The sequence below is a fragment of the Chrysochloris asiatica genome, unplaced genomic scaffold, assembly GCF_000296735.1.
Source record: "Chrysochloris asiatica unplaced genomic scaffold, ChrAsi1.0 scaffold00004, whole genome shotgun sequence".
Lineage (NCBI taxonomy): Eukaryota > Metazoa > Chordata > Mammalia > Afrosoricida > Chrysochloridae > Chrysochloris > Chrysochloris asiatica.
Window position 1 is genome coordinate 32691503 of NW_006408522.1, and position 24359 is coordinate 32715861.

The 24359-nt window shown below is 42.0% G+C and overlaps 2 protein-coding genes across 2 annotated transcripts in view; one reads left to right on the forward strand and one right to left on the reverse strand.

Moving 5' to 3' along the window:
- Nucleotides 1-8612, forward strand: part of EPB42 (erythrocyte membrane protein band 4.2) — a 28812-nt gene extending 20200 nt beyond the window's left edge. The window contains exons 9-14 of the mRNA XM_006831886.1: nt 824-1066; nt 2739-3011; nt 4291-4293; nt 4543-4700; nt 5969-6102; nt 8450-8612. Of these exons, the coding sequence (XP_006831949.1) occupies nt 824-1066; nt 2739-3011; nt 4291-4293; nt 4543-4700; nt 5969-6102; nt 8450-8612 (974 nt within the window). The remainder of the gene's footprint in view (nt 1-823; nt 1067-2738; nt 3012-4290; nt 4294-4542; nt 4701-5968; nt 6103-8449) is intronic.
- Nucleotides 8613-13607: 4995 nt separating this feature from the next.
- Nucleotides 13608-24142, reverse strand: CCNDBP1 (cyclin D-type binding-protein 1). The gene is made up of 11 exons (XM_006831887.1): nt 24040-24142; nt 23813-23872; nt 23443-23525; nt 20197-20278; nt 19065-19161; nt 18629-18702; nt 17916-17992; nt 17041-17348; nt 15445-15505; nt 13976-14022; nt 13608-13722 (listed from the first exon to the last, which is right to left on the reverse strand). The coding sequence occupies exons 1-11, from the start codon at nt 24140-24142 to the stop codon at nt 13608-13610; spliced, it is 1107 nt and encodes a 368-aa protein (XP_006831950.1).
- Nucleotides 24143-24359: the final 217 nt, after the last annotated feature.

Below are 24359 nucleotides of genomic sequence, written 5' to 3' on the forward strand. Positions count from 1 at the left end.
GCTTTTGTGGCTGTTCTGATCCTTCCCCCACTGGGTCTCTCCCAAGATGGCAGCTCTAGGTGCAGCTGAGTGTCTTGAATTAGAAAGCACTGTCTTTCTTGATTCTGCTACAAATTCCCCTAGCTGTAAGCCTTCCAAGCTTCTAAATATTCCTTTATATGTGGTTCAGAGTTCTAGCACCATCCCCTGAGACTGCTTGGTCCGGTGTTCTGTGTTGTTGCTGATGGAGCTCCTTACTGCACTTCCATCCGATCCACCATCTTGCTCTTTCTAATAAGTAAAGGTAGCCTATTGCTATCATATAGTCTCTGGTAATTGCAAATGGTTAGTGTTTTACACTGCTAACCTAAAGTTTGGAGGTTCAAATCTAAACCCAAAGGTACCTTGGAAGAAAGACCTAATGATCTACTTCTGAAAAATCAGCCATTGAAAATTCCCTGGAGAAGGGTTTACCTTTACTCTGACACACCTGGGGTTACCTTTATTCGGAATCAATTCAACAGCAACTGGTTTGTTCCTATTGTATCAGTAGCAAAGCTGGTCTGGGAGCTTCTGTGCAGATGATTCCTCTGAGGTTCTACCTGTCCAATTTCCGAGAGGTCTTCTGCCATAGACCATGACCCAAAGTATTATTACTAAACAATATCTCCACCTCTATGATGCCCTTTCAGAAACCCAGCCTAGTGCTTACTTTGCACGTAGTCCTGGGGGAGGGAACATAGGGTGCAGGATAGGGACTGAGTTTATGCGCTTATGCAGTTCTGACCCTGGCAGAGGCCTGGGTCTGGCTTCTCTTACTTTTCTCAATCTTTCTCCCCATCAGTCCTGGATGCCTGTGAGCTGGTTCCAGTCAGAGCTGTCAAGGAGGGGATGCTGGAGCTGACCCCTGCAGTGGCAGACCTTTTTGCCTCAGTAAATGCCAAGTGTGTGGTATGGAAGTGCTGTGAGGATGGGACACTGGAGCTGACCGACTCCAACACCAAGTATGTAGGCAACAATATCAGCACCAAGGGTGTGGGCAATGACCGCTGTGAGGACATCACTCAGAACTACAAGTATCCTGAAGGTACTGAGCAAGGAAGGGTGTCAGGCTACCCTGTGGCCTGAAACAGCAAAAGAGGGAAGGGGTCGGCCAGAGAGCTGCAAGCCAAGGAATCTCAACCTTTTCCCCATCATATATAGCAGAACTTCTCAACCTTAATACTATTGACATTTGGGGCCAGATAAGTTTTTGTTATAAGGGCTGACCTGTGCATTGCAGAATGTTTAGTGACATCCTTCACCTCTGTTCACTAGATATCAGCATACTTCCCCCAAGTTGTGACAATTGCTCCCAGTTGAGAACTACTGATAATACACTTAATACCAAGCCCACATGTGGTAGGATGGTTCATTAGTAGAATTCTTGCCAATATGCAAGACCAAGTTCAATTGATTTCTGGCCACTGCACCTTCTGGGCAACCACCACCTGTTTATCATTGGAGGCTTGCATATTGGTATGACATTGACCAATGAAAACCCTATTGATTGCAACGGCCCAATCCGCAACTGATCATGGAATGGAACAGGACTCAGTAGTATTTTGTTCCATTGTGACTGGGGAACCATGATTGCCATAATAACAATAGCAAGACCAACTGCCAAAAAGCTTATGATGCCTTCCCTTTCCTCCTTTTCTCTAATGGCCCCCTACCTGTTTCCCTAAATCAGTTCCTGGGTACCATTTATCCAAACAAGAAGACTTGGAGGCTTTCTTTTTCATTGCCACACATTACTCTCATGTATATCTACTCATCTCTTTCCCCATTGCCTAGAGTTAATCCAACAACATCATCTCTAGTCTTCATACTGCAATAACCTACTAGCCAGACCTCATTCCTGCAGTCTCTCCATCATTGTTTTCTTTTCAACTTCCCAGAATTCCAGAAGGAACTTTCTAAGACACAAATGTGACTATGTTACTCTCTGCTTCAAAATGCTCCCTGCCTCTAGTCTCATGACCCACATTTGCCCATTGAACTAAGTCCAAATTCCTCCACTTAGGAAGATTAAATTCCCTGCAAAATCAACCTCAGAGACTTGTCCAAAAGCTTGCTCACTCTTGCTCAAAGGGCAAATTCATTTGCACTTTAAGAACTTTGCCCTTGAATGGCCTGGAAGAAGCACACTATATCTGTGGTAGAGATGACAACACAGATGTTTTTGACTATAAAATGTCAATAACCTTATTGTTGTTGTCAAGTCCTGTCGGGTCAATTCCAACCCACAGTGACCCTATATAGGGTTTCTAAGGAGCAGCTGGTGATCTTGAACCACTGACCTTGTAATTCAAATGACTTTGCAGTCTGACATATTAGCCCACAGCACCACACCAATATAACCTTAGAGGTTTACAAAGCCTTGGGACTTTGGCATTCAGAAGTGGGAAAATTAAATGTAACATCAGAACCAACTCAATAGCACTTAACAACAACAACAACAACATACCTGCTAGAGGAGGAGCCCTGGTGGCACCATAGTTAAGTGTTCGGCTGCTAACAAAAAGGCTGGCAGTTCAAATCCACCTGGCAGCTCTGTAGGAGAAAGATTTGGCAATCTGTTGCCATTAAGATTACAGTAAAAAATAAACAAAAAACCTAGAGGGCAGTTCTATTCTGTCACAAGGGGTTGATAAGAGTTGGAATTAACCCAGCATCATAAAAGGTAAGAGACTTGTTTTGTTTCTTCCACTTTTCAGGATCTCTTCAAGAAAACGAGGTGCTGGAGAGAGTCCAAAAAGACACTGATTCTCTCAGTCTTAACACTGTGGACCCTTTGTACCTGTTTTTGGAAGCACCTAGCTACCTGCCCCTGAGAGGAGATGCCAAACTCTCTGTGACCCTGGTTAACCCCAGCAGCAAGGAGAAGGCAGTGCAGCTGACAGTTGGAGTCCAGGCAGTATACTACAATGGCGTCCTTGCGGCCGAGCTCTGGAGAAAAAAGCTGCCTCTCACTGTCAATGTGAATCTGGGTAAAGCTCTCTTGCCCACCAGACACCTCACACACGCTGGACACCTCTGTCGTCCTCTCAAGATGGTTCTAATCGTAACGGGTGTTTGTCTTTCTCTTTCTCGCTGTCTCTGTCACTCTCTGTGTCTAATTCTGTCATTTAACACATACTTATAGGACCTGACACAGAAAGAGAAAACACAGTTCAGATGGGAGTCAGATAAGTAAACAGGCCATGATAAACCCTGTAAGAGGTGTTGGGGAAGTAAACAGAGAGTGCACTGGCAGAGGAACATTTGACTCAGACTGGAGCAGGCCGGCCCCAAATAAACCAGACTTGAATTGGATCCTAAAGTTTGAGTAGGTGAGTGACAGAGAGAAATGTGAGATATAGGCATTCCAGGTAGAAGGAACAATAAAGGGACCCCCTACTGCCTGGGTTTCTTATTTAGTTGGTTTGGGATGAAGTTCAGGTTTGTTTGTTTTAAACTCTCTAGGTTATGCTAGAGATCCCGGTGTAGTGCTTTAAGATAAACACTGGACCTCTAACTACAAGGTCAGTGGTTCAAACCCATCAGTCACTCCTTAGAAACCCTATACAGAGTCTCTATCCCACAGAATTGACTCGATGGCATTTAACAGGTTATGCTAGACGTGAGATTTCCTGAACAAGAGCAGTTGTTCCAACTTTACTGCACATTAGAATCACCTGGGGATGTTTCATGCCCAGGCTGCTCCTAGATCATTTAACTCAGAACCAAGCATCAGATACGTTCAAACTCCTCAGATGATTCCAAATTGGGTAATCAATGGACTAAAGGTTTTCTGCAGTGTTGGAACAACCTACCCAGTCCTCTCTTGTCTCTAGTCTCTGGGTCATTGATCCCTTGCCAATCATGGTAGACCTGGGTGAGGGTAGTGGTGTGAAAGCTAGACGTGGGTCAGTGTATGTGACTTACCTAGTGCTGCTGTAAACAGACATACCACAAGTAGTGCCTTTAACAACAAAAATTTATTTTCTTAACAATTTAGGAAGTTAGAAGTCTGAATCTTGGGCACTGGGTCTAGGGCAAGGTTCTGTCTCTGTCTGCTCAGTGGGAAGGTCCTAATCTCTTCCATTTCTGTGCCTCAGTTCCTTGGTGACTGTGTAATCTGTGTCTGCACCTAGGTGTGCTTCTTTGCTAAATCTCTTTTATTTGCATTTTCTGCCTCCAGGCTCTACTTTGATTGCTTGTAATTACTTTCAGCTCCCTTGAAACAAAACAAGTCAGATAACTGGGCAATGGTGAATTTTACCAGAGAAGGTTAATGGCATCTTAACTTGATAACCTTTCCACAACTCCAATGAAGTGGTCTACCAAGAATGCTGGAGTAGATGGAGGTGGTGGAGGGCAGGATCTTGCATGTGTTCCAAGTTTGAAATAGATACAGTGAACAAGGCATTGTTTTGACTTCAATGAAACTCTAACTCCTTGTGTTATGTGTTTAACTATTGCTTGTGTCAGGGACACATGATCATCCCTTTACACTGGTCCACTTGTCATGTGTTTCAGTTACGGCAACCATCTTGCTATCCTTCTCCAACTTTGAACGAAACCCACCTAAGGACACCTACCTCAGACTGACTGCCATAGCAACGCATTCCGAGTCCAGCCTCAGCTGCTTTGCTCAGCAAGACATCGCCATTTGCGGTCTATACCTCACCATTGAGGTGGGCATGGTCCTTCCTGAATTGCTCTCATTTACTTCTACTCAGGTTCCGATTTCAGAAGGATTCTGGGCCCCTTGGGGAACAAGCTTCAGAACAGATGACTGTGGTGCAGAATCTAAGTGGGAGAGTTTATTACCTATGTTATTAAGATCTCAAATTTCCAACCTATTTAACTGGTTAAGTGAATCTTTCTAAAATTAGGGCCTTCCCAGTTGCTGTGTCTGTACTCATCGGGATAATAATAGTGGGATTATACATTGGACCGCAAGGTCAGTGGTTCAAATTCACCAGCCACTCCTTGGAAAACCTATATAGGGTCACTGTTGAGTTGGAGCTGATTCGAAGGCACTAACAACAACAATGCTTATTTAGTACTTTATACATTTCAAAGTATTTTCACCTTGTTTTAATTTAAAAAAAGTGAAATGATTCCCATTATTCAGAGTTCTGCTGTGGTGCTGTAGGATCAGTACTGAACTATGAACCACAAAGTCAGCAGTTCAAACCAACCAACTGCTCCACAAAAACCTTGTGTAGGGTCACTATGAGTCCCAACTAACTCAATGGCACTTAACAACTCTGGCCAAAATGAAGAAGGGATGGCCTCTGCTTTCAGAAAAGTTGGGTGAGGGAGACATATTTGATCTTCTACTGTTGTTGTTGTTAAATGCCATCCATAGCTACCCTGCATAGAGTTTCCAAGGAGTGACTGGTGTAGTTAGCAGTCTAGTGCTTATCCTATATCCCCATATCAGAATTCCTTGGTGCTCTATGTAAGTGCTTCAATAAAGGTAAAAGTCACCGTGGGATCACTGAAATAAGTGGGATTAGAGACAACTACATAGAGGAGGTAACATTTATGTGGGCCTTGAGAGATGGGGAAAGATCACTGTAGGCAGAAGGCTAAGCAAAGAAGCCCAAAGAAAAGGAGCCTGGCGGTGTGCTGGGAATGGGAAAGTACCTGACATGGATGGGATGCTAGATCCAAAGAAGATCAGGTGAGGCCGGAAAGGTGGAGTGGGGATGAACTAGAAAGAATCCCAAGTGCTAACCTAGGGCGGTAGAAGACAGTGGCAAACATGCCAAGGTTTCTGAGCAGAGGAGAGGCACTATCAGAGCTGGTCAGTGAGGGTGCAGGTGAGAGTAAATGAAAGAAGAGATAGAGGGGTAAAAATGTCTGCTATGGAGTTCTAAGTCACAGTGACAGTGATGAGGGAGGAGAGCTCTGAGTTCCCAGCACCTGATTCAGATTTTGCCTTTTCTCACAGATGCCAGAGACAGCAGAGCAATACAAACCTCTTAAGGCCTTAGTCAGCATCCATAACACCCTAGATGCTCCCTTGAAGGAATGTTTGATCACCATCTTTGGAAAGGGGCTCATTCACAGAGAGAGGACCTATAGGTAAGAGACTGCAAACTGCTCATCTGACGTTTACATCTCAACTCCTCAGAACGGCAGGGACTCACAATGAATGACACTCTTTTTATGTGTCCATGGAGACAAATATCCCCAGAAGTTAAAATAGAGGATTGTTGTTGTCAAGTCAGTTCTGACTCATAGTCACCTTGTATAGGGTTTCCAAGGAGCAGCTGGTGAGCTTGAACCACTGACTTTGTGGTTCAAATGACTTTGCAGTCCAGCCTATTAGCCCACAGCACCACATGGCGGTCCCAGATGAGACCTCTCATCTGGGACCGCCATGTGTATGGGGGAGTGGGGTTGAGGGAGGCTGTGTGGGGCTCTGAGTCACTTACTTGACTCTGCTCCCCTGATGTGGGAGACACTGGGTACTAGAGACAATCACAAGAAGACTGGCTGCTTCTTGAGTGACTGGAGAGCTGCATTCTACTAGTGACAATATAGAATTTTTTTTAATTACCTTTTATTCCCATTCCCAGCACCATCCTCCATATTGTTCTATTGGTATGTATATCCTATTGTTAGTTTTGAGCTCTTATGTGTGCCATTACTTCATGAGCCTGTATTAACTTTATTATATCCAGTTCTTCTGATTTCTTATTTTCACTCAGAACTATGTTTTTAAGATTCAACCATGTCTAATCCTTTGCTTCTACTACTACATAACGCTCCATCATGTACTTCTACTATTTACCACTCTGTTCCCATAGGGATAGCCACCTAGACTACCTCCAGCTCCCTGGCACAAATAATGTTGAAATGAATCTGCTCATACATGTCCCCTTAAATGCTTGTTTGCAAATTTGAAGGGTGTGTGTTGTTGCTGTTGTAAGTGACATCGAGTCGATTCCAACTCATAAAGGCCCTGGATAGTTTTGAAGGAGTGCATGGTGGGGTTGAACCATTGGCCTTGTGGTTAGCAGTCCAGTGCTAATCCTATAGCGCCACACTAATATCAGTGCCAACCCAAAAGAGGTCTGGGTGGCAAAAATGGTTTGCACTCAGCTACTAACCTAAAGGTTGGCAGTTTGAACCCACTCAGCAAACTCCACCGAAGAAAAGCCTAGCAAACTGCTTATGAAAAGATAAGAAAACTCGATACAGTTTTGAAGTCCTGGTATGGTGCTATACGATAAGCACTGGACTGCTAACTTCAAGGTCAACAGTCCAAACACACCAGCTGTATCTTGAAAACCCTATGTAGCATCAGTGTGAGTCAGAACCAACTCAACAGCACTAAGAATGTGCAGCAGTTCTACTCTGACACAACGTGGTTGTCATGAATTGAGCTGGCTCAGTTGTTGTTATGTGCCATGGAGGTTTCAACTCATAGCGCCCCTGTACAGGGTTTCCAAGGCTGTAAACCTTTACTGGAGAAGAAAACCGCATCTTTTTCCTGTGGAACAGCTGGTAGTTTCGAATTGCTGATCATGAGATTAGCAGCCCGATTCATAACCACTACGCTACCAGAGCTCCTCAGCAATGGGTTTATATGTACTCAGGAATAGAATTGCTGAGTTCTCACTATGACCATCAGATTTCTTTGCAGAATGGCTGTGTCTATACTCACTCCAGAAATACAAGAGTTTTTATATTCCTATTGCAAGATTGGTGGTTGAAGGCCACCTGTGGTTTGTGGAAAATTCCTTTATCATTTAATTCCATTTTTCCATGAACTCTTTGAAGCTCCGTCAAACACAGTAATAAGTTTGAAGCTCAAGATGCCTACATATTCTGTCCCTGAGGTCTCCAACAGGTTGTTGTATCATTAAGCCATTGCTTCAGCCTCATGAAACTCTTGCCAGTGGGAGGAAGGACTGACAGTATTCAACCAGAGTCTGCTGGTCTCCCAGATGAATTGTGGGGCTACGTTCCTCAGGGAACCTGTCCCATCCCCTTAGCCACCCAATGGTACAAAGGCAGACCAGGAGGTTTCTAACTGCCTGTTGACATACTGACGTCTTCTCAATATGCCCACTGCACCCATTACACTTAGCAGTGAGGATTCTAAAACTGTACCTTTTCCAAATGTACCCCAATACTACTACTAAGAATCAAACCAGAATGAAACTACAGGTAATAAAAGGAACAGATAAAGCCTGAAAGTTCTTAGAATAAGATGTTTTTCTTCTTAACCATGCAAATGTCCACCATAGGGGCTCTGGTCTTCTATCCTCTTATAACCATGTGTTTTAACAGCAAGGTACTCAGATGTTTATTTCTGTAGAATCCACCTCTGTGTCCATCAAGGAAGGATCAGTCACTGGGACCAGCAGAGCAATGAATCTGAGGCACACCTAGCCTAGCGCCTGTTTTTCCTTTATTTCAGATTAAGTTCAGTGCAGCCCGGAGACACCCTGTACACCCAGTTCCAGTTAACACCAACACAAGTGGGGCAACAGAGATTCACGGTGGAAATGGATTGTAACATGTTCCAGAACCTGACCAACTACAAAAATGTTACTGTTGTAGCTCCTGAACTTACAGCTTAAAAATCCAGACACCCCCTTGAAGTTACCATCTTGAAGCCAAGCACATGTTGGGAAAGAAAGCTTTGAGTTAAGTGAGTGACCAAACTAAATTCCCACTCACTTCTGTCACCTCAGCTTAAGGCAGGCATGAAGATGAGTTGTCTTAGAATACAAAGTACAGGGCTTGTGTGAGGAGAAGTCTTTGAAAAGGTACTCGGATAAGCCCATGAGATTCTTGGGTTCATGGCTTTTCAAAACCCATTTTACTGCTCATTCACAAACAATCATTAACTAATAAATAAGGGAAAGATCCTGACACTTAAATCACTGATTGTTTCTATTAGCCTTGAAAGATTCAAAGATGAACAAAGTTATTAAATAGACAACTACTAAACCTGAGAGCAGCTACAGATAATTTGAGTTCTGTGTTCATTAAGTATTCCATAATCAAAATCTGATGTACCTTGAATTTGGTCTGGTTAGACAAATATAAAAAGTATTCGGTATAGAGAAAATAGGCCCTATAAAGAAAAATAAAAGAACTGGGTTCCTTATGCAAAAAAATATGCTATTTTTATATATTTGCTTTAGCACTGTTAGTTTGATTTTAGGATAGTCCCTTCTCTTTACAATACTTGTTAAAAGCATTGAAAGGCAATTTAAAAAAAGTAAATTAAAACTCATTTGGCTTAAGGAATTTCAACCAACTTACACACTAACCATTCAAGAAGTAACTGCTGCATGCAAGGAGGTGATTGTAATCATTGCAATGAAACAATGAGTGTAAAATCAATGTTCTCCCATGTAAACTATCATTCAATTCACAATAAAAACTAAAAAAACAAACAAACTGCTGTTGCTGGTTATACCCACCGAGACCCTGGTGGGGGAGGGGGACATCAGAAAGGCAGCAGATGTGATATATTTCACCTATAGGAGGAAGAAGAATGGCACTGGAGGCTGCAGAGTCCTACAGTGTAACTCGAGTCATCAGAATATTCATTATAAGTTTATCCTGCTTTCCAGTATGAGATCTTCCACAATGGTGCAAAATATAATTAAATCTGTACCATCAAAATGACAAAGCAGGTCTAAAATAAACCATAGGTTAGTGGCTTGATATGCCTACAGCATCAATTGCAGTGTACAACAGGCTAGTTATTTGTGAAATGGGTATCCTGAAACTATATAGCTCTTATAATATCTCATTTCTATGCCCTTTCAAACAAAATAGATTGCCTTTATCCAGCTATTTAGAACACATGGTTGCTTATTATTTTTTAAAATATGATAATACCATTGTTATTGTTAGATACCATTGAGTCGGTACTGACTCATAGCAACCCAACACATGACAGAACAAAATACTATCTGGTCCTGGGCTAACCTCACAATTGTTGCCACGCTTGAGCCCACTGATGCTGCCACTTTGCCAATTCATCTCTCTGGAGGTCTTCCTCTTTTTCTCTGACCCTCCACCCTACCAAACATGATATCCTTCTCCAGTGACTGGTCCCTCCTGAAAATATGTCTGAAATATGCGAGATGAAGTTTGGCCATCTTGGCCTCCGAGGAGAACTCTGGCTGCACTTCTTCCAAAATGGATCTATTGGTTCTTTTGGCATCCCATGGCACTTTCAATATTCTCCTCCAACACCATAACTCAAAAGCATCAATTCTACTGTCTTCTTTATTCACTCTCCAGCTACTGCATGCATATGAGGTTACTAAAAATACCATGGCTTGGGTCAGGCGCACCTTAGTCCTCAAGCTGACATCTTTGTTCCTCAACACTTTAAAAAGATCTTGTGCAGCAGATTTACCTAATGCAATACGTCCTCCGATCTCTTGACTGCTGCTTCCCTGAGTGTTGATAGTTGATCCAAGAAGAATGAAGTCCTTCACAACTCCAATCTTTTCTCCATTGATAAGAATGTTACTGGTCCAGTGGTGAGGATTTTTGTTTTCTTGACATTTAGTTGTAATCCATTTCGAAGGCTGTGCTCTTTGATCTTCATCAGTAAATGTTTTAAGTCCTCTTCACTTTCAGCAAGCAAGGTTGTATCATCTGCCTATCACAGGTTGTTAATGAGTCTTCCTCCAATCCTGATGTCACGTTTTTCTTCATATAACCCAGATTCTCAGATTATTTGCTCAACATACAGGTTGAATAAGCATGGTGAAAGAACCTTGTTGCATACCTTTCTTAATTTTAAACCATTCAGTGTTCCCATGTTCTGTTCAAACAACTGCCTCTTGGTCCAGGTACAGATTCCTCATGAGCACAATTAAGTGTTCCGGAATACTCATACTTCGCAGTATTTTCCAGAACTTGTCATGATCCACACAATCGAAAGCCTTTGCGTAGTCAATAAAGCACAAGCAAACATCTTTCTGATATTCTCTACTTTCAGCCAAAATCTAAATAGTTGTCATTAAGTGCCCTAAAGTTGGTTCCAACTCACAGTGACCCTGTATAAGGTTTCCAAGTCTGTAAAATCTTTGCAGACCAGAAAGTTTCATATAAATATTATTATTCTGGTGAAGTTTCATATAAAGTATTATTCTGGTGAAGGGAAAGGCAATACACAATATGGGGTTTGTCAGTACAATGTGACCAAGGGAAAAGAAGACACCAAGAGTTACGCAAGCATAAATGACAATTATGGTAAATGCTGTAACATATACAATTCTGCACCAGCAGTAATAACAGTAATTGGTGAGCAGATACACAGGTAAAATAAGGAGTCTTGGTTGTGTAGTGGGTTGTGAGATGGGCTACAAACCACAAAATCAGCAGTTCCTGCCACTCCGCAGGAGAAAGATGAGGCTTTCTGCTCCCGTAAGGATTTACACCTCGGAGACAATACACAGGGTCACTATGAGTCAGAAGTGACTCCACAGCACACAGCCACCACCGCCACATAGGTAAATTTACATGCTTAATAGATGACGGAGGTCAGACAGGAGTACAATTACACATATAGGTATTGCACAAATCTGACACCAACAATTCCTCCCAAAGCCCTTTCTGCTCAGTTGGGTCCGACAATTCATTGGAATGGCCACAGAGAAGGCGCATACCATACTCACAGTTAAGGGTTTATTAGGGACGTTAACAGGATCAGAAAATGCTCAGGGCACAGTTTTCCAGTCAGGGCAGCCTCCCCTCTGGCATAGCCACAGGTAGGCCTCTCTCTGGTCCTCAATCCCTTTGCCTGGCTTCTGCCCTGCTCCAGCAATGCTATACAGCTCTTTTAGGGATGCTGATAAATGCCCATAGGACACACCACTGTTTCACGAGCCTTACTCTGAAGGCACTTGGCTCTAGTTCCATGGGTCAGCTCCCCCAGTTAAATGCCTAGATCCACCCGACTCTGCAATCAAGCCTCCTGCTGGGTGACTCAGCTCTATTTGTTCCATGGGGTGGGAAGACCACTGCTTTGTCTCATGGTCTGCTGCTATTCCTCTGCCACTCCTCCAGTGTCACAGCTTTCTGACTCTGGGATGAGGAGGTTCAATGCACAGATATCTTGGAATCCAAAGGATGCATTCCACTCTTGGCTCTTCTTTAATGGTAGTGAGAGCCCCTCTTTTGCTTCTTAACTTTTTTTCTTTTGCTCATTAACTTTTCACAATTAACCTTAACAATCATTCACAACTGAATCATATAATCTATCAGCATCTTTCCTACCTTCTCTTACCCAAATCGTTCGGGGAAAAATAGCTGTTTGGTGGGAGTTACAAAAACTGTAAGAGCCATATGAAGTAATTCACTGCAGTACAGGTACGATGGTGGATGCTTTTACACACATATTTGTAAATTCTTTATATAATTCATATACATACAACAAAGTACATAGGAGGCACAGGTATAGAAACCACTTAGGTATTAGGACAAAAGCACTGGCCTAGAAAGCCAGGGACAATAGTCTCAGGGGACATCTACATTAACATCTACAAAACACAGCTCATAAAGATAATGTTCTACATCCTAGTCTGATGAATAGTGCCTGGGATCTGAAAAGCTTTCAAAGCTTTCAAAAGAAGAAACTATTGGTTTCTTTCTGCCTGAAGCAAAGAAAAATGAAGACCTAAGGAAGCAATTATTCTGCAGGACAAATGGCCCACATGAACCACAGCTTCCTCTAACCTGAGATACAGAAGTAGAGGGTGCCCAGCTACCAATACTGACTTCTCTGACAAAGACTACAATAGATTATCCCAGTAAGAATGGGTAAAGTATGTAGAACAAAATTTAAATTCAAATTTAAAAAACAAAACAGAAATCTTACTGGTCTGAGAGAGAATAGATGAGCCCCTACCGACTTGCCCTGAAACAACCTTCTAACCTGAAAGTGAAGGCATTCCCAGAAGCCACCTTTCAGACAAACAATAGATGGGACTATACAACAAACAACACCAGTGAAGAATGTGCTCCTTAGAACATTCAATTATATGAGATAAAAAGGGCAACATTTGCTCAAAATCAAAGATGAGAAAACAGGGAGGGACAAGAACACTGAGCAACTGGAAATGGGGAGGAAATATGGAGAGAGCTGACACAATGTAGAGACTGCAACCAACCAAAGTATTCATAGCAAATTAATTCTCCAACCAGTAGTCATACTCATAGAACAATGTGAGTGTGACTACTGGTTGGAGAATTAATTTGCTATGAATACTTTCACCTAAAAAGCACAATAAAATGTTAAATAAAAAGAAATACAGGCAGTAGCGTCCCCAAGAATCTCTGAAGCAATTCAGAAACACAAAGTCATGTAATTATCTTTTGCATCTAGCACAGGAAAATATATGATACTCATACGGTTTATAAATAATTGCCAGGGTGACCTAACCAAAAATCTTTGGCAATACTATCTGTTGCTAAGTATAGATAGGGACTCTCTCTTGGCTGAGAAAGCATTCTGGACTCACTTAAAAGGCAGACATCTGCACCTGGCTGTGACAGTGAGAGGGGGTGAGAAAAGTAGCCTGAAAAATGAGCCTGAAAACTCATAATTCAAGTTCACTCTGTGTGAGTTCCTTGATTCTGTTCATGCAATGATCAATGGCAGCAATGAGTAATGGGATCCAACTATCTTCTGGCTGAGCGGTCACATGACTTGCTCTGAAAATGGAATGGGAGAAAACCAAAGTTAAATATATTACAGTGTTGAGAAAAACCCTATCTCCAAAAGAGAGCACAAAGGAAATTACAATAAAAAAGGTAAGTGCATTTGCAGAAACTCTTGAAATTGAAAGAAAATCCCCCACCCACCTTCTTTCACTCTGTGATATAGGGGTATTGAGTTAAGAATGGATGGATGCAAATCTAGAATAATCTCAAAGAGCTATTTGGGGTGAAGTCCTCATATACTCACTTTGTAATTTCAAGTGCCTTCTTTACTACAGATACAAGTTTTGCAGACTGGAAAAGAAACAGAATTAATCACTTTGAGTTGTATCATTAACAAGAAAAGAGCAAAAATATTAAAAACACCCAAGTAATGCAAATAATTAAAAAAGAACCTTGAAGGAAATATACAGGAATAAGCATGCTAATTAGTCTATGGGGGTAGGATTATGAATTCTTCTCTATTTAGCAAAATCTTATAAGACTTTTTAAATTAAAAAGATAGTTAGAATGTAATTTGAATTTTTCCCAACTGCTCAGAATATAAAGCAGAAATGACTGATGGAAAAAAAGTCCAGGTATAGAATTTTAAGAATGTTAATATCAAGATAACATGGGAGTATGTAGATGCCACCAGCAGAAAATAAGATATAGGGAAGGAGACTTCAAAAAGTTTGAGAGGGAAGAAAAAAAAAAAGTTGGAGGGAAATGGAATTAAAATAGAATTTTCTATGAACTTTTTGAAGCCCCTTCAAATATAGTAGAAGACCTGGTGTGCTGCAAGGTTGGTTTGAATTGCAAGGTCGGCTGGTCAAACCCACCAGCCGCTCTTTGGAACCCCTGTACAGAGTCGTTATGAATAGGAACTGACTCAACGGCACTTAACAACTATTACTACAAGTGTGGAGTCCTGGTCTAGTGCTGTAGGATAAGCACTGGAGTGCAAGCTGGGTTTGAACCCACCAGCCACTCCTCAAAACCCCTATATAGTCAGAACTGACTCAACAGCACTAACAACAATGTATGAAATACCTATTTTTAAATTTGTACAGTAGGTATTACGATAAGGATTAACTAAGCACATAGCAAAAGATGTTTATTAGGAAGTCAATTTTTAAAAAGTTAATGCTCCAAAGAATCCTATTCTAATTCATTATGAAGACAAATTTGATTAATCTAATTCCACTATTTAATTTATGGAATATTATTAGAATCAGTTCATTAGATTACAAAATATAAGCCATTTAGCAGTTTTACTTCTCTTTCCAATATCATTAGGAATAAGACACTGAGTTTATACAAACAAGAAGAGAGAACTCTCGAGCAAAGGGCCCAGCACTTAAAACAATAAAACCAGGTGTTTAAAGAGTTTGGCCCTCTGTGGTTAAATCACACAGAATGTTTATAATGGATTCAAGTATGGTTCTGGATCACTTATTTCTGCCTAGAAATTAGAAATTGTGTTTTCAAGTTTAGAGGTTCTTAAAACATTGTGGCAATTAAGATTTTTTGTTTCATAGCTACCTTTTCTAAGCCATAATAATTCAACTTCAAATATTTATCCAGTACAAATCATGCAAGAAATATGACCATTAGTTTGTACATTTAACCAAGTATTACAAATAAACATGTACCCTATACCTTAGAGGATTTATTGGTGATGAGGGAAATTCTACTGATTACATCTGTAGCAATCCCCTCAAAGCAGGTACTTACATTGATTCGCACAGTCAGCCGGCACATGGGTGGATATGTGCTCAGAGCCAAATCATCCACACTAAAGCCAGAAAGCAAAAATAATCATTAACAAAAAAGGAATAAAACTCATCTGGGTGGTTTCCAGTACACAACTAAGGATGTGACTAGTTTCAGAAATGTCTTAAATTCGGCAATACAGAATCAATTCAGCAAGCGCGTACTGAACACAAACATTTTCACTAGGAAGCTGAAGTGGGGAACTCTCTTGGTCATAGGATTCAGTCAAATATGTGAGACTCTGAAACCAACATCACAGGAAGCTAACACTGTTGTATAAAAGGTTGGCAAGTGAAGCTATATTTGATATTATCTCTATCAGCCTTTGGCTGATGATTATTCTCTTTTCTTCCCTCTTACGAAATTACACTACGGATATCTGATGGCACCACACTACAAGTTACTCTCTAGTCTAGGAGGGAAAGCACAAGAGTCCTTGTTATGGTGCTCTAGGATAAGCACTGGACTGCTAATCGCAAGGCCGGTGGTTCAAACCCAACAACTGCTCCTCAGAAGCCCTGTATAGGGTTGCTATGAATTGGAACCAACTTGATGGTACTTAACAATACTATAAAAAAGAAAGCCCTGGTGATGTAGAAGGATAAGCCCTAGTGGTCTGCTAACCCCAAGGTTGGCGGTTCAAATCCACTAGCCACTCTGCAGGAGAAAGATAAGGTTGTCTACTCCCCATAAAGATTAAATAAGTCTTGAGACCCCTATGAATCAGTTCTACACTCTCCTAAAGCATTGTTATGAGTTGGAATCAATTTGATGATGGTGGGATTTTGGTATTCATTAAAAAAAAAAGGCAATATAGAAAAATATGTTAACAAGTGATGAATCTAGATGAAGGATGAATGGGCGTCCACTACAGTACTTTTTCAACATTTCTGTAAGTTTGAACATTTTTTAAATAAAAAATTAAGGGAACTTCGAGTTCTGGCGGCTGCTGAGGCAGTCAGGTGGGACGGGTTCCGTGGGGGAGGGACTGAAAACCCAGAGAAGCTACTCTCACAGAACAGTGCCAGAGCTCTGGATCTAGCATAGGGTGCAGTGTTAAGTTTCCTGCACATGCCAGTGAAAAAAAATCACGGTATAAAGGAAAATACTGGGATTTAGGAATCACTCTAGGCGTGGGACTCCCTCTGCGGCCACCCAACACAGGTGGAGTTCAGAGGGCAGGGTTATAGCCACACCAGCACAGGGAACTGGAGCTAAAAGAGGTGCAGTGATGCCAGGGATGGAGACAGAGATGATGACGTGGACAGATGGAGCAGCTGGGGACTCTGAACTCAGGGAGGGAGAGGAGCTGTGTGCTGACGGCCGGGGGACGGGCCTGTGGGGTATACCCTTTGGTTATTTGATGATGCATGACGGGATTGTAATCATTGCAATGAAACAAAATATGATAGGATGAATGTAAAACTGATATTCTTCCACGTAAACCTCACAATAAAAACTTATTAAAAAAAAAATTAAGGGACAATATTGAAGTGACAGCACAAATTGAGATCAGAACGCTGCTGCTCAAGCATTTTAAGTAGGAGTCAGGCTTACCTGGGGCTGATCTCATCAGAAATAGCCACAATGTCGTCCAGCTGGGCCACCTGGTCCTTCTTCCCATTCTCTGCCACTAGGATCCGGATTTTCTTCAGACTGGCTTTGGATGCCTTTACCAGTGCAAGGCAGGGGATTAGGAGCTCCTGATCTTCCTCTGACCAGCATACATCCTGATTGTTTGGAAACCCCAATGCATCCTCTTCAGCATCATTACTGTCACCAAAGTCTACTCTATGGTCATTCCCAAAGTTGTCCTCCTCAGAGTCATTCATGAGGCCAGAGTAAGGGTCACATTCTTCCATAGCCTAAAACATATGGTAATATATGTGAATAATGATCATTGTAAAAGTCTATTATATTGGGGACTCTAGACTCAAAGAGGAAGAGGGGCTGTGTGCTGATGACCAGGGGGCAGGCTTGTAAGGTATACCCTTTGGTTGGTTGATGATGCATGAAGGTGAATTGTAACCACGGCAATGAAATAATGTACAATAGGATGAATGTAAAGCTAATTTCCCACGTAAACTATCACATAATTCACAATAAAACATAAAAAAAAAAAAAACTTGGGGAAAAAAAACAAATTCTATTATATGTTCAGAATATGTCTGAGTTGTATAAAAACCTCAACCAGCTACTTCACTAATGGTTACAGGGCTCCATCACTTCACAAACACTGAACTAACTCTTCTAGTCCAGCAACAGAACAAAGGGGAGTGGTAGCGAATCATACATCAGGCTGGGATGAAGATGGGAGACAGAGGACAGGAGTAGTGAGGATGGAACCTATTTGGTGCATGCTCAGGAAATCTCTCTTTACAATAAATTCTCATCTTCTAGTCACTGAGTAGCAAAGACAGAGTTCCCCTCACCTGCTCCATTTCCTCAAGTGCATCCTTCACAAAATCCACACTCTTTGTCAGCGTTAAAAGGACAGCAGCTTTGTTATCTATGAGTTAAAAATCAGAAGCACCAGAATCAGAGGAAAAACTCAATAATTCTCTTAAGACTGCATAGAGAAACCACTAAAGGGAATGCCTCCAATTATGGTCAGCATGGACAGTGGTATACTGTAAAATTCTTCTCACATCTCCTGGGTATACAGTCAGTGAGAGAAAAAGCTTTTCTTCAGTCACCCCAAGAAGAAATAAAAAGGTTACGGGATGATCCTCATCATTGTTCTCTTAGACAAATAGTGTACTCGGTCTAATTTGGTCTAGATGCATGGAGGGGATTGTAACCACGATCTAGACCAAACTAGACCGAATACACTATTAACCTCATAACTGCTTAAATGTGTCTCAAAATGATGGCTCCTGGAGCAGAACCAGGAAAACAAACCAATTTGTTCAACAAAAGACAGAGTTACAGCAAGAGGGATTTTGCATTTGAAAGTATGAGTATTAGAAAATGGCAAAAAATATTCATATCTATCTTCTGATACTGGTGATATACCATATATACATATACACTAAAATTATATGCAAATTAAAGTACATGCATGCCACCAGCTGGAAGCTAGACATGAAGGAGTCTCTCTTCTTTGGCCAGCAGAGTCAATGGTCCACTTTCAACTCTCACCCACCTCTTGGTAACTGAGGCACCTGCTGGCAGGCAATCCAGACACTGTTGCATGAAATAAGGTCCTTGTTCTCAGGGCTGGAGAGGCGAATCAAAAAGAATATATAAATAACCTAAGTTTCCGTCTCTTAAAAATCTTCTGCCTGATGGTAAATTATTAGTGCTCTAAGATAAGCACTAGCCTGCTAACTACAAGGCTAGCATTTCAAATCCACCAGCCACTCAGTGGGAAAAAGATGAGGCTTTCTGCTCCCGTAAAGATTTGTAGCTTCAGAAACCCTAGACAGGCCTACTATGAGTCAGAATCAGCTTGATGGCAGTGAATTTGATGGTGGTGTGGTTTTTTTTTTTTAATAAGTAATTTTGCTGTTGGACTGAGTTTGTTCTCACCCGAAGCAAGGAACTCCATTAGATGAGAATCCTATATTTGGTACCCTTACCTCTGAGCAGGAGTGAAGGTAAGCACTTCCAGGAGTTGAGCCATGCCATCCACAATGTCCACAGTGGTGCTCCGTACCAGCTTGCACAGGGTGATTCCTATGGTCAAACCAAACCCAAGGAGTAAACAGCCCTGGTCTTCTTTTCAGAAGTCATCACCTGCTTTCCCACAAGTCTAAGCAATACGAGACCATGAGGTAACGTGCATCCCATGCGTTAAGCAGCACGCCCATCAAAAAACTCAGGTCATATTTATATTCCAGTATCCCGGCATGGCACTGTGGGTTAATGCAAAGTTCCTTTGAACTGTAAGGTTGGTGGACTATAAGGTCACCAGTCACTCCTTGGAAACCCTATATAGGGTCTCTATACAAGTCGGAACCGACTCAATGGCACTTCACAACAACAACATCATTTTCTTAACCCTCCAACCACCTGGTGCTGTGACCTGAAACAAATCTTTCCATAATGCCTCATGTCCATTCATTAAGGACAGTAGTCCCTTGATAACTGTGGATGAAGCACTGGAAGTTTAGACCATTTGTGGCACACATTCACTTATATTTTTGTAAGGCAGGGCTAGAGGGCACTTAACCTATAAGGGAGCTCAGAGGGAGGGTGCAGAGGAGAGTAGGGATGGCATGGATATAGAGCTACATAGCAGCCAGCAGTTGTCATGGGTAGAACGGGTTGGACAGAGAAGAGTCAATGAGAAGAAATGAAAGCCTCAGATTTGGGCAAGGCAGGGGATCTTGGGAATCACAGGGAACATAGCATCTGTACCTTCCCATAGTTGCTTATTAGTAGAGGTTGCTTACATTATTAAATTGTTCTTGAATGCATTCTGTGGAGGGAAGTTGCATGCTCAAATTGGGGTAAGGGTAAAGGTGTCAGGACATAACCCATCATATTAGCAAAGATCTATCCTGGTATGGCGCTGTGAGATAATGCACTGGACTGCAATGTCAGTCTGAACTGCAAGGGTGGTATGAACCACAAGGTCAATGGTTCAAGCTCACCAGCCACACCTTGGGAATCCTATACAGGGTTGCTAGGAGTCAGAACAGACTCATAGGCACTTAACAACAACAATCCTATAAACTGAACACTAAGTCTACTCAGTGGCTTACTCACCCTGGTCTTTGGGAAGAGAGTAGCACGCTGCAACAACTGCCTCAACAGCCACTTGGATTTGCTCACAGAACATCTGGGTCTCCTGTGAGGTGATGGGCCAAGTTCAGGATGAAAATAGGAAACACATTAGATCAACGGGGTCAATGCATCTAATGTGGAAGAGAGGCAATACTGGTACAGCACCATCAAACATTTCCGTAAGTCATACTACTTGTAAGGACTCATCACATACCAGAGAGAAATTAGCTAGACACCAGAAACTGGGCAGGCAACTCAGTAAAACATCAATAAATAGCAGTAAAGCTTATCCCTAATCCTTTGTATCCCAAAACATATCTTGTTACTTGAGATGTCATATTTCCAACAACAGTAAAAAATGATCTGATTATTTTTTGCATTAACACCATGCATCTAGCAGTAACAAATACCTAGGACCAGGTAAGAGGAACACTGGCTGCCAGCGATAGTTATGTGTCCACTTGGCTGGGCCATGATTCTCAGCAGTTTGGCAGTTAGGTAAAGATGTAGTCATCTTCCATTTTTGCATGACAATTTCATATAACGACCTGATCTTTGAAACCTAACCATATTGCTAAGTGTGGGGAGGCTGTATGTCTGTCCTGCCCCTGCCAACTCATTCTCTCTCTTTTTCTCTTATTTTTTAAAACAGAATCACATGAGCTCAACAATGCTCAATGCTCAATGTTGACTGTATTCCTTCTAAGTAGTCACTACTTTCTCTTGTCTTCACTCATCTGCTAAATCCTACGTCAGTGCTGTGCCAAGTGTGGTCCAGTTTGGTGCCAATCTACAAACCATCTATTACCACTCTAGGATGAGATAAACAGTGATTGAGGATAAGTATTTAGAAACTTTTTAATGACAATTTGATATTTTGCACCATCCAATATTTAAAAAACTTATTAGCCCATAATGGATTCAAATTTTTAAAAACAAAAATAAACTATTCTGAACTGCTCAAACCCATAAGAATTCATTCAGCTCTGTAATTCTCACTACATCAGTACTTGTTGTACTTTAAATTGCAGTAGGACTAAGGTGCTGAGATCTCACATATACTTCAAATAAAATCAAACCAAACTCTAAATTTAAATTTTCATCCATGAGTAAAACCACTGTACTGAGACATATACAGAAAAATAGTTCTATGCTGCCTCTTCATGTAATATTACTAGCTATGAATTTTAGTTGGTGTATTAGAAATAATCCTGGTTTGGTACTATAGGTTAAAGTGTTGTACAGCAAGGTCGGTTTGAACTGCATGGTCAGTGGCTCAAGCTTACCAACCACTCCTTGGAAAGGGTTGCAGGGAGTCAGAACTGATGGCGACAGCACTTAACAACAACAATGTGCAATTGAGGGAGCATGGTGGCACCATACAATAAGCACTGGACTGTGAACCAAAAGGTCAACAGTTCGAGCCCATTAGCCACTCTGTGGGAAAAGATGAGGCTTTCTGCTTCCTTGAAAATGTACAGCCTTGGAAACTCTATACAAGGTCACTAAGAGTCAGAATCAACTAGACGACACTTAACAGCAAGAACACGTGTATTTGAAACAAAGAAGTCAGCATATAAGAAAAAAAATTATTAGTCCCTTTGATAGAAATACTGACTTTCTTCCATGAAACTTTTAAAATATTCTTATTCAGTCATTTCTTGTTTCCTTGTCACAGAGCTTGGAGGTATGGAAAAGGAGAGTGTTTATCTTGGTAGGTACAGTGGAGGAATATTTACATCATCTCTAAGTATCTAGATATAGAAATTGAAACTACTGACCATTAGAATTAAATATATCAACAAATACGCCACTTTTAAATAATCTTACACCCAAATTAGGTATACGTAGATTTAGAAGAACTCACAAGCCTGGTCACAGCCATGTTTATTCATTTGTTTTACAAGAGAGGTTTAAAATGCATAATTCTTTGTTGTAGCAATTCCACTTCCGGAAATTTTTTTTACCAATCTATACATGCAACACACCACAAGTATCTCAGGCAATTCACCACAGCACTGCTTAGAATGAATAGCTGTAAGTTATAATTCTAGGACACTATTTATAGTATTCTATCATTTTTATAAAAAGAACCAGGCATTTACACATCACCATACCTGAATATGTACATGTATAGAATATATATGGAATAATTCAAAAAGAACTGGGAGGGGAGGCAAAAACAAGAAACGGATTGGGAGATAAAAGTTTTGTAGCATACTTTGATAGCTCTTGAATTTCATACCATATACCCAAATCCAACCCACTGCCATCTAGTTGATTCTCATAGTGATTCTAGAAAACAAGAGTAGAACTGCCTAGAGGGTTTCCAAGTTTGTAAACCTTTCAGAAGCAGACTCACATCTTTCTCTCACTGGAGCCACTTGTGACCACCTTTAGGAGAAGGATATCATGTTTGGTAAGGTGGAGGGTCAGAGAAAAACAGGAAGACACCCAACGAGATGGACTGGCCAGGTGGCAGCATCGATGGACTCAAGAGTGGCAACAGTAGTGAGGCTGGCCTAGGACCGGGCAGTGTTTCGTTCTGCTGTGCATAAGGTCACTATGAGTTGGTACCGACTCGACTCGATGGTACCTAACAACAACAACAGGTTAGTAGCTAAACACTTAACCAATGTGCCACCAAGGGTCCTTTTATACCACATATTGTTGTTGTTGCTAGGTACCACTGTGTCGGTTCCAACTCATTCATACACATGCTACTAATTCAATGTAAAAAATAAAAATAATTCAAAGAGCATTTTATGCAGTACAGACCAAAAGATATAGCTTATACATCAGATAGACCCTAATTTAAAGCCTAACTCCACTGTTTATTTACCACAACCAGAGCCTCTGAGCCTGCTTGCTCATCTATCTGATGGGGATCATACACGTGAAAACATATAGCCAGGCTGACCTTTAATTAAACCAGTATTTAGAGCTGTCTGCATGCGAACCACAAGACTAGCAGTTCAAATCCCACAGCTGCTCCTCAGAAACGCTATACAGGGTCATTGCGAGTCAGAATTGACTCCATGGTACTTAATAACTCCCTGCTAAGTAAAACACTTGACAATTTCATGTACATGGCCTAATTTGGGCTTCATAACAAGCTTTGGAGGTAAGAGGTATAACCCCACGGCTTAATATAAAAGGTGGAAAGCAAATGAGAGCTCTTAGGGACTACAAGGCAGCAGCACAAACATACTAGAAAGTGAAGCCCACCTGAGGCGATGGAGATGGCGGTGGAAGTCGGGAGAAGGCTATCAGAGTCATGGCTTCCCTTGACACTTCCATAGCTGCCTCATCTGGAAAGCAGAAGAGAAGGTGGCAAGGATCAATGCTGCAGACGTAAAGATAATGCGTACTCTCCACCCTCACCGGCAGAGCGTCTCAAAAAATAATTCCTAAACTCAGTATTTTACATTCAACCTTCTAGGTGATGGAGTAAAGTAAGGCACCCCCAAGGTGAGGATGCTGGGGGAGCGGGCAATCGCCTCCACTGGGGAGGGTGGGAAAGGAGTTGGGACGCAGCTCAGGGTGGAGAAAGACCTATGGATAATGGGAAGAGGTCTTCAATCAGAGTAGCACTCACTGAGTCTTTTCCAAAACTTCTCCCGATTAAACTCCTCGGTGGTCTCTCTGGCTTCGCCGACTTGTAAGTGTGGTATGTGTAGGCCCGACAGGAGCAAAAGGAAAATTGGGGTAAGCTGAGTCACCTCGAGTCCCCACCTCCTCCTACACCCCCGCCGCCGTCCCGGCTGACTTCTCCCTAATCCCAACCCGCCTCTGTCATCGCCCAGCCCAGCTGTGTCAGCTCACCCCGCACTCCAGGAATTAGCAACCGCAGCTCTACTGCCAAGTTCCGAAACTGCTCCAAAGGCGGAGCCAGCATGGGGACGGTGGCTGCAGGTGCACTCGCCATCTCAGTCGCTTGCCAGAAGACAGCAAACGCCACCACCGCCGCGGTCGAAGACGCACTACGGAAGCTACTCCACTTCCGGGAGCCACACGCTGGGGTTCATTTCCGGCAACAACCCTTCATTCCCAGCTACAAGGGCGAGACCACGCCTACACTCCCGCCCCAGAGGTAGAGCCACGCCCCCACAGCCCATAGAAGCTTTGCCAAGCACTCGTCACCA

Coding starts and splice junctions, on each gene's coding strand:
- CCNDBP1 (XM_006831887.1), bottom strand. CDS start 24,142: ATGGCGAGTGCACCTGCAGCCACCGTCCCCATGCTGGCTCCGCCTTTG. Junction 18,703..19,064: donor ACCTTCACTCCTGCTCAGAG/GTAAGGGTACCA, acceptor TCGCCTCTCCAG/CCCTGAGAACAAGGACCTTA. Junction 17,993..18,628: donor GGTGCCTCAGTTACCAAGAG/GTGGGTGAGAGT, acceptor TTTAACTCATAG/ATAACAAAGCTGCTGTCCTT.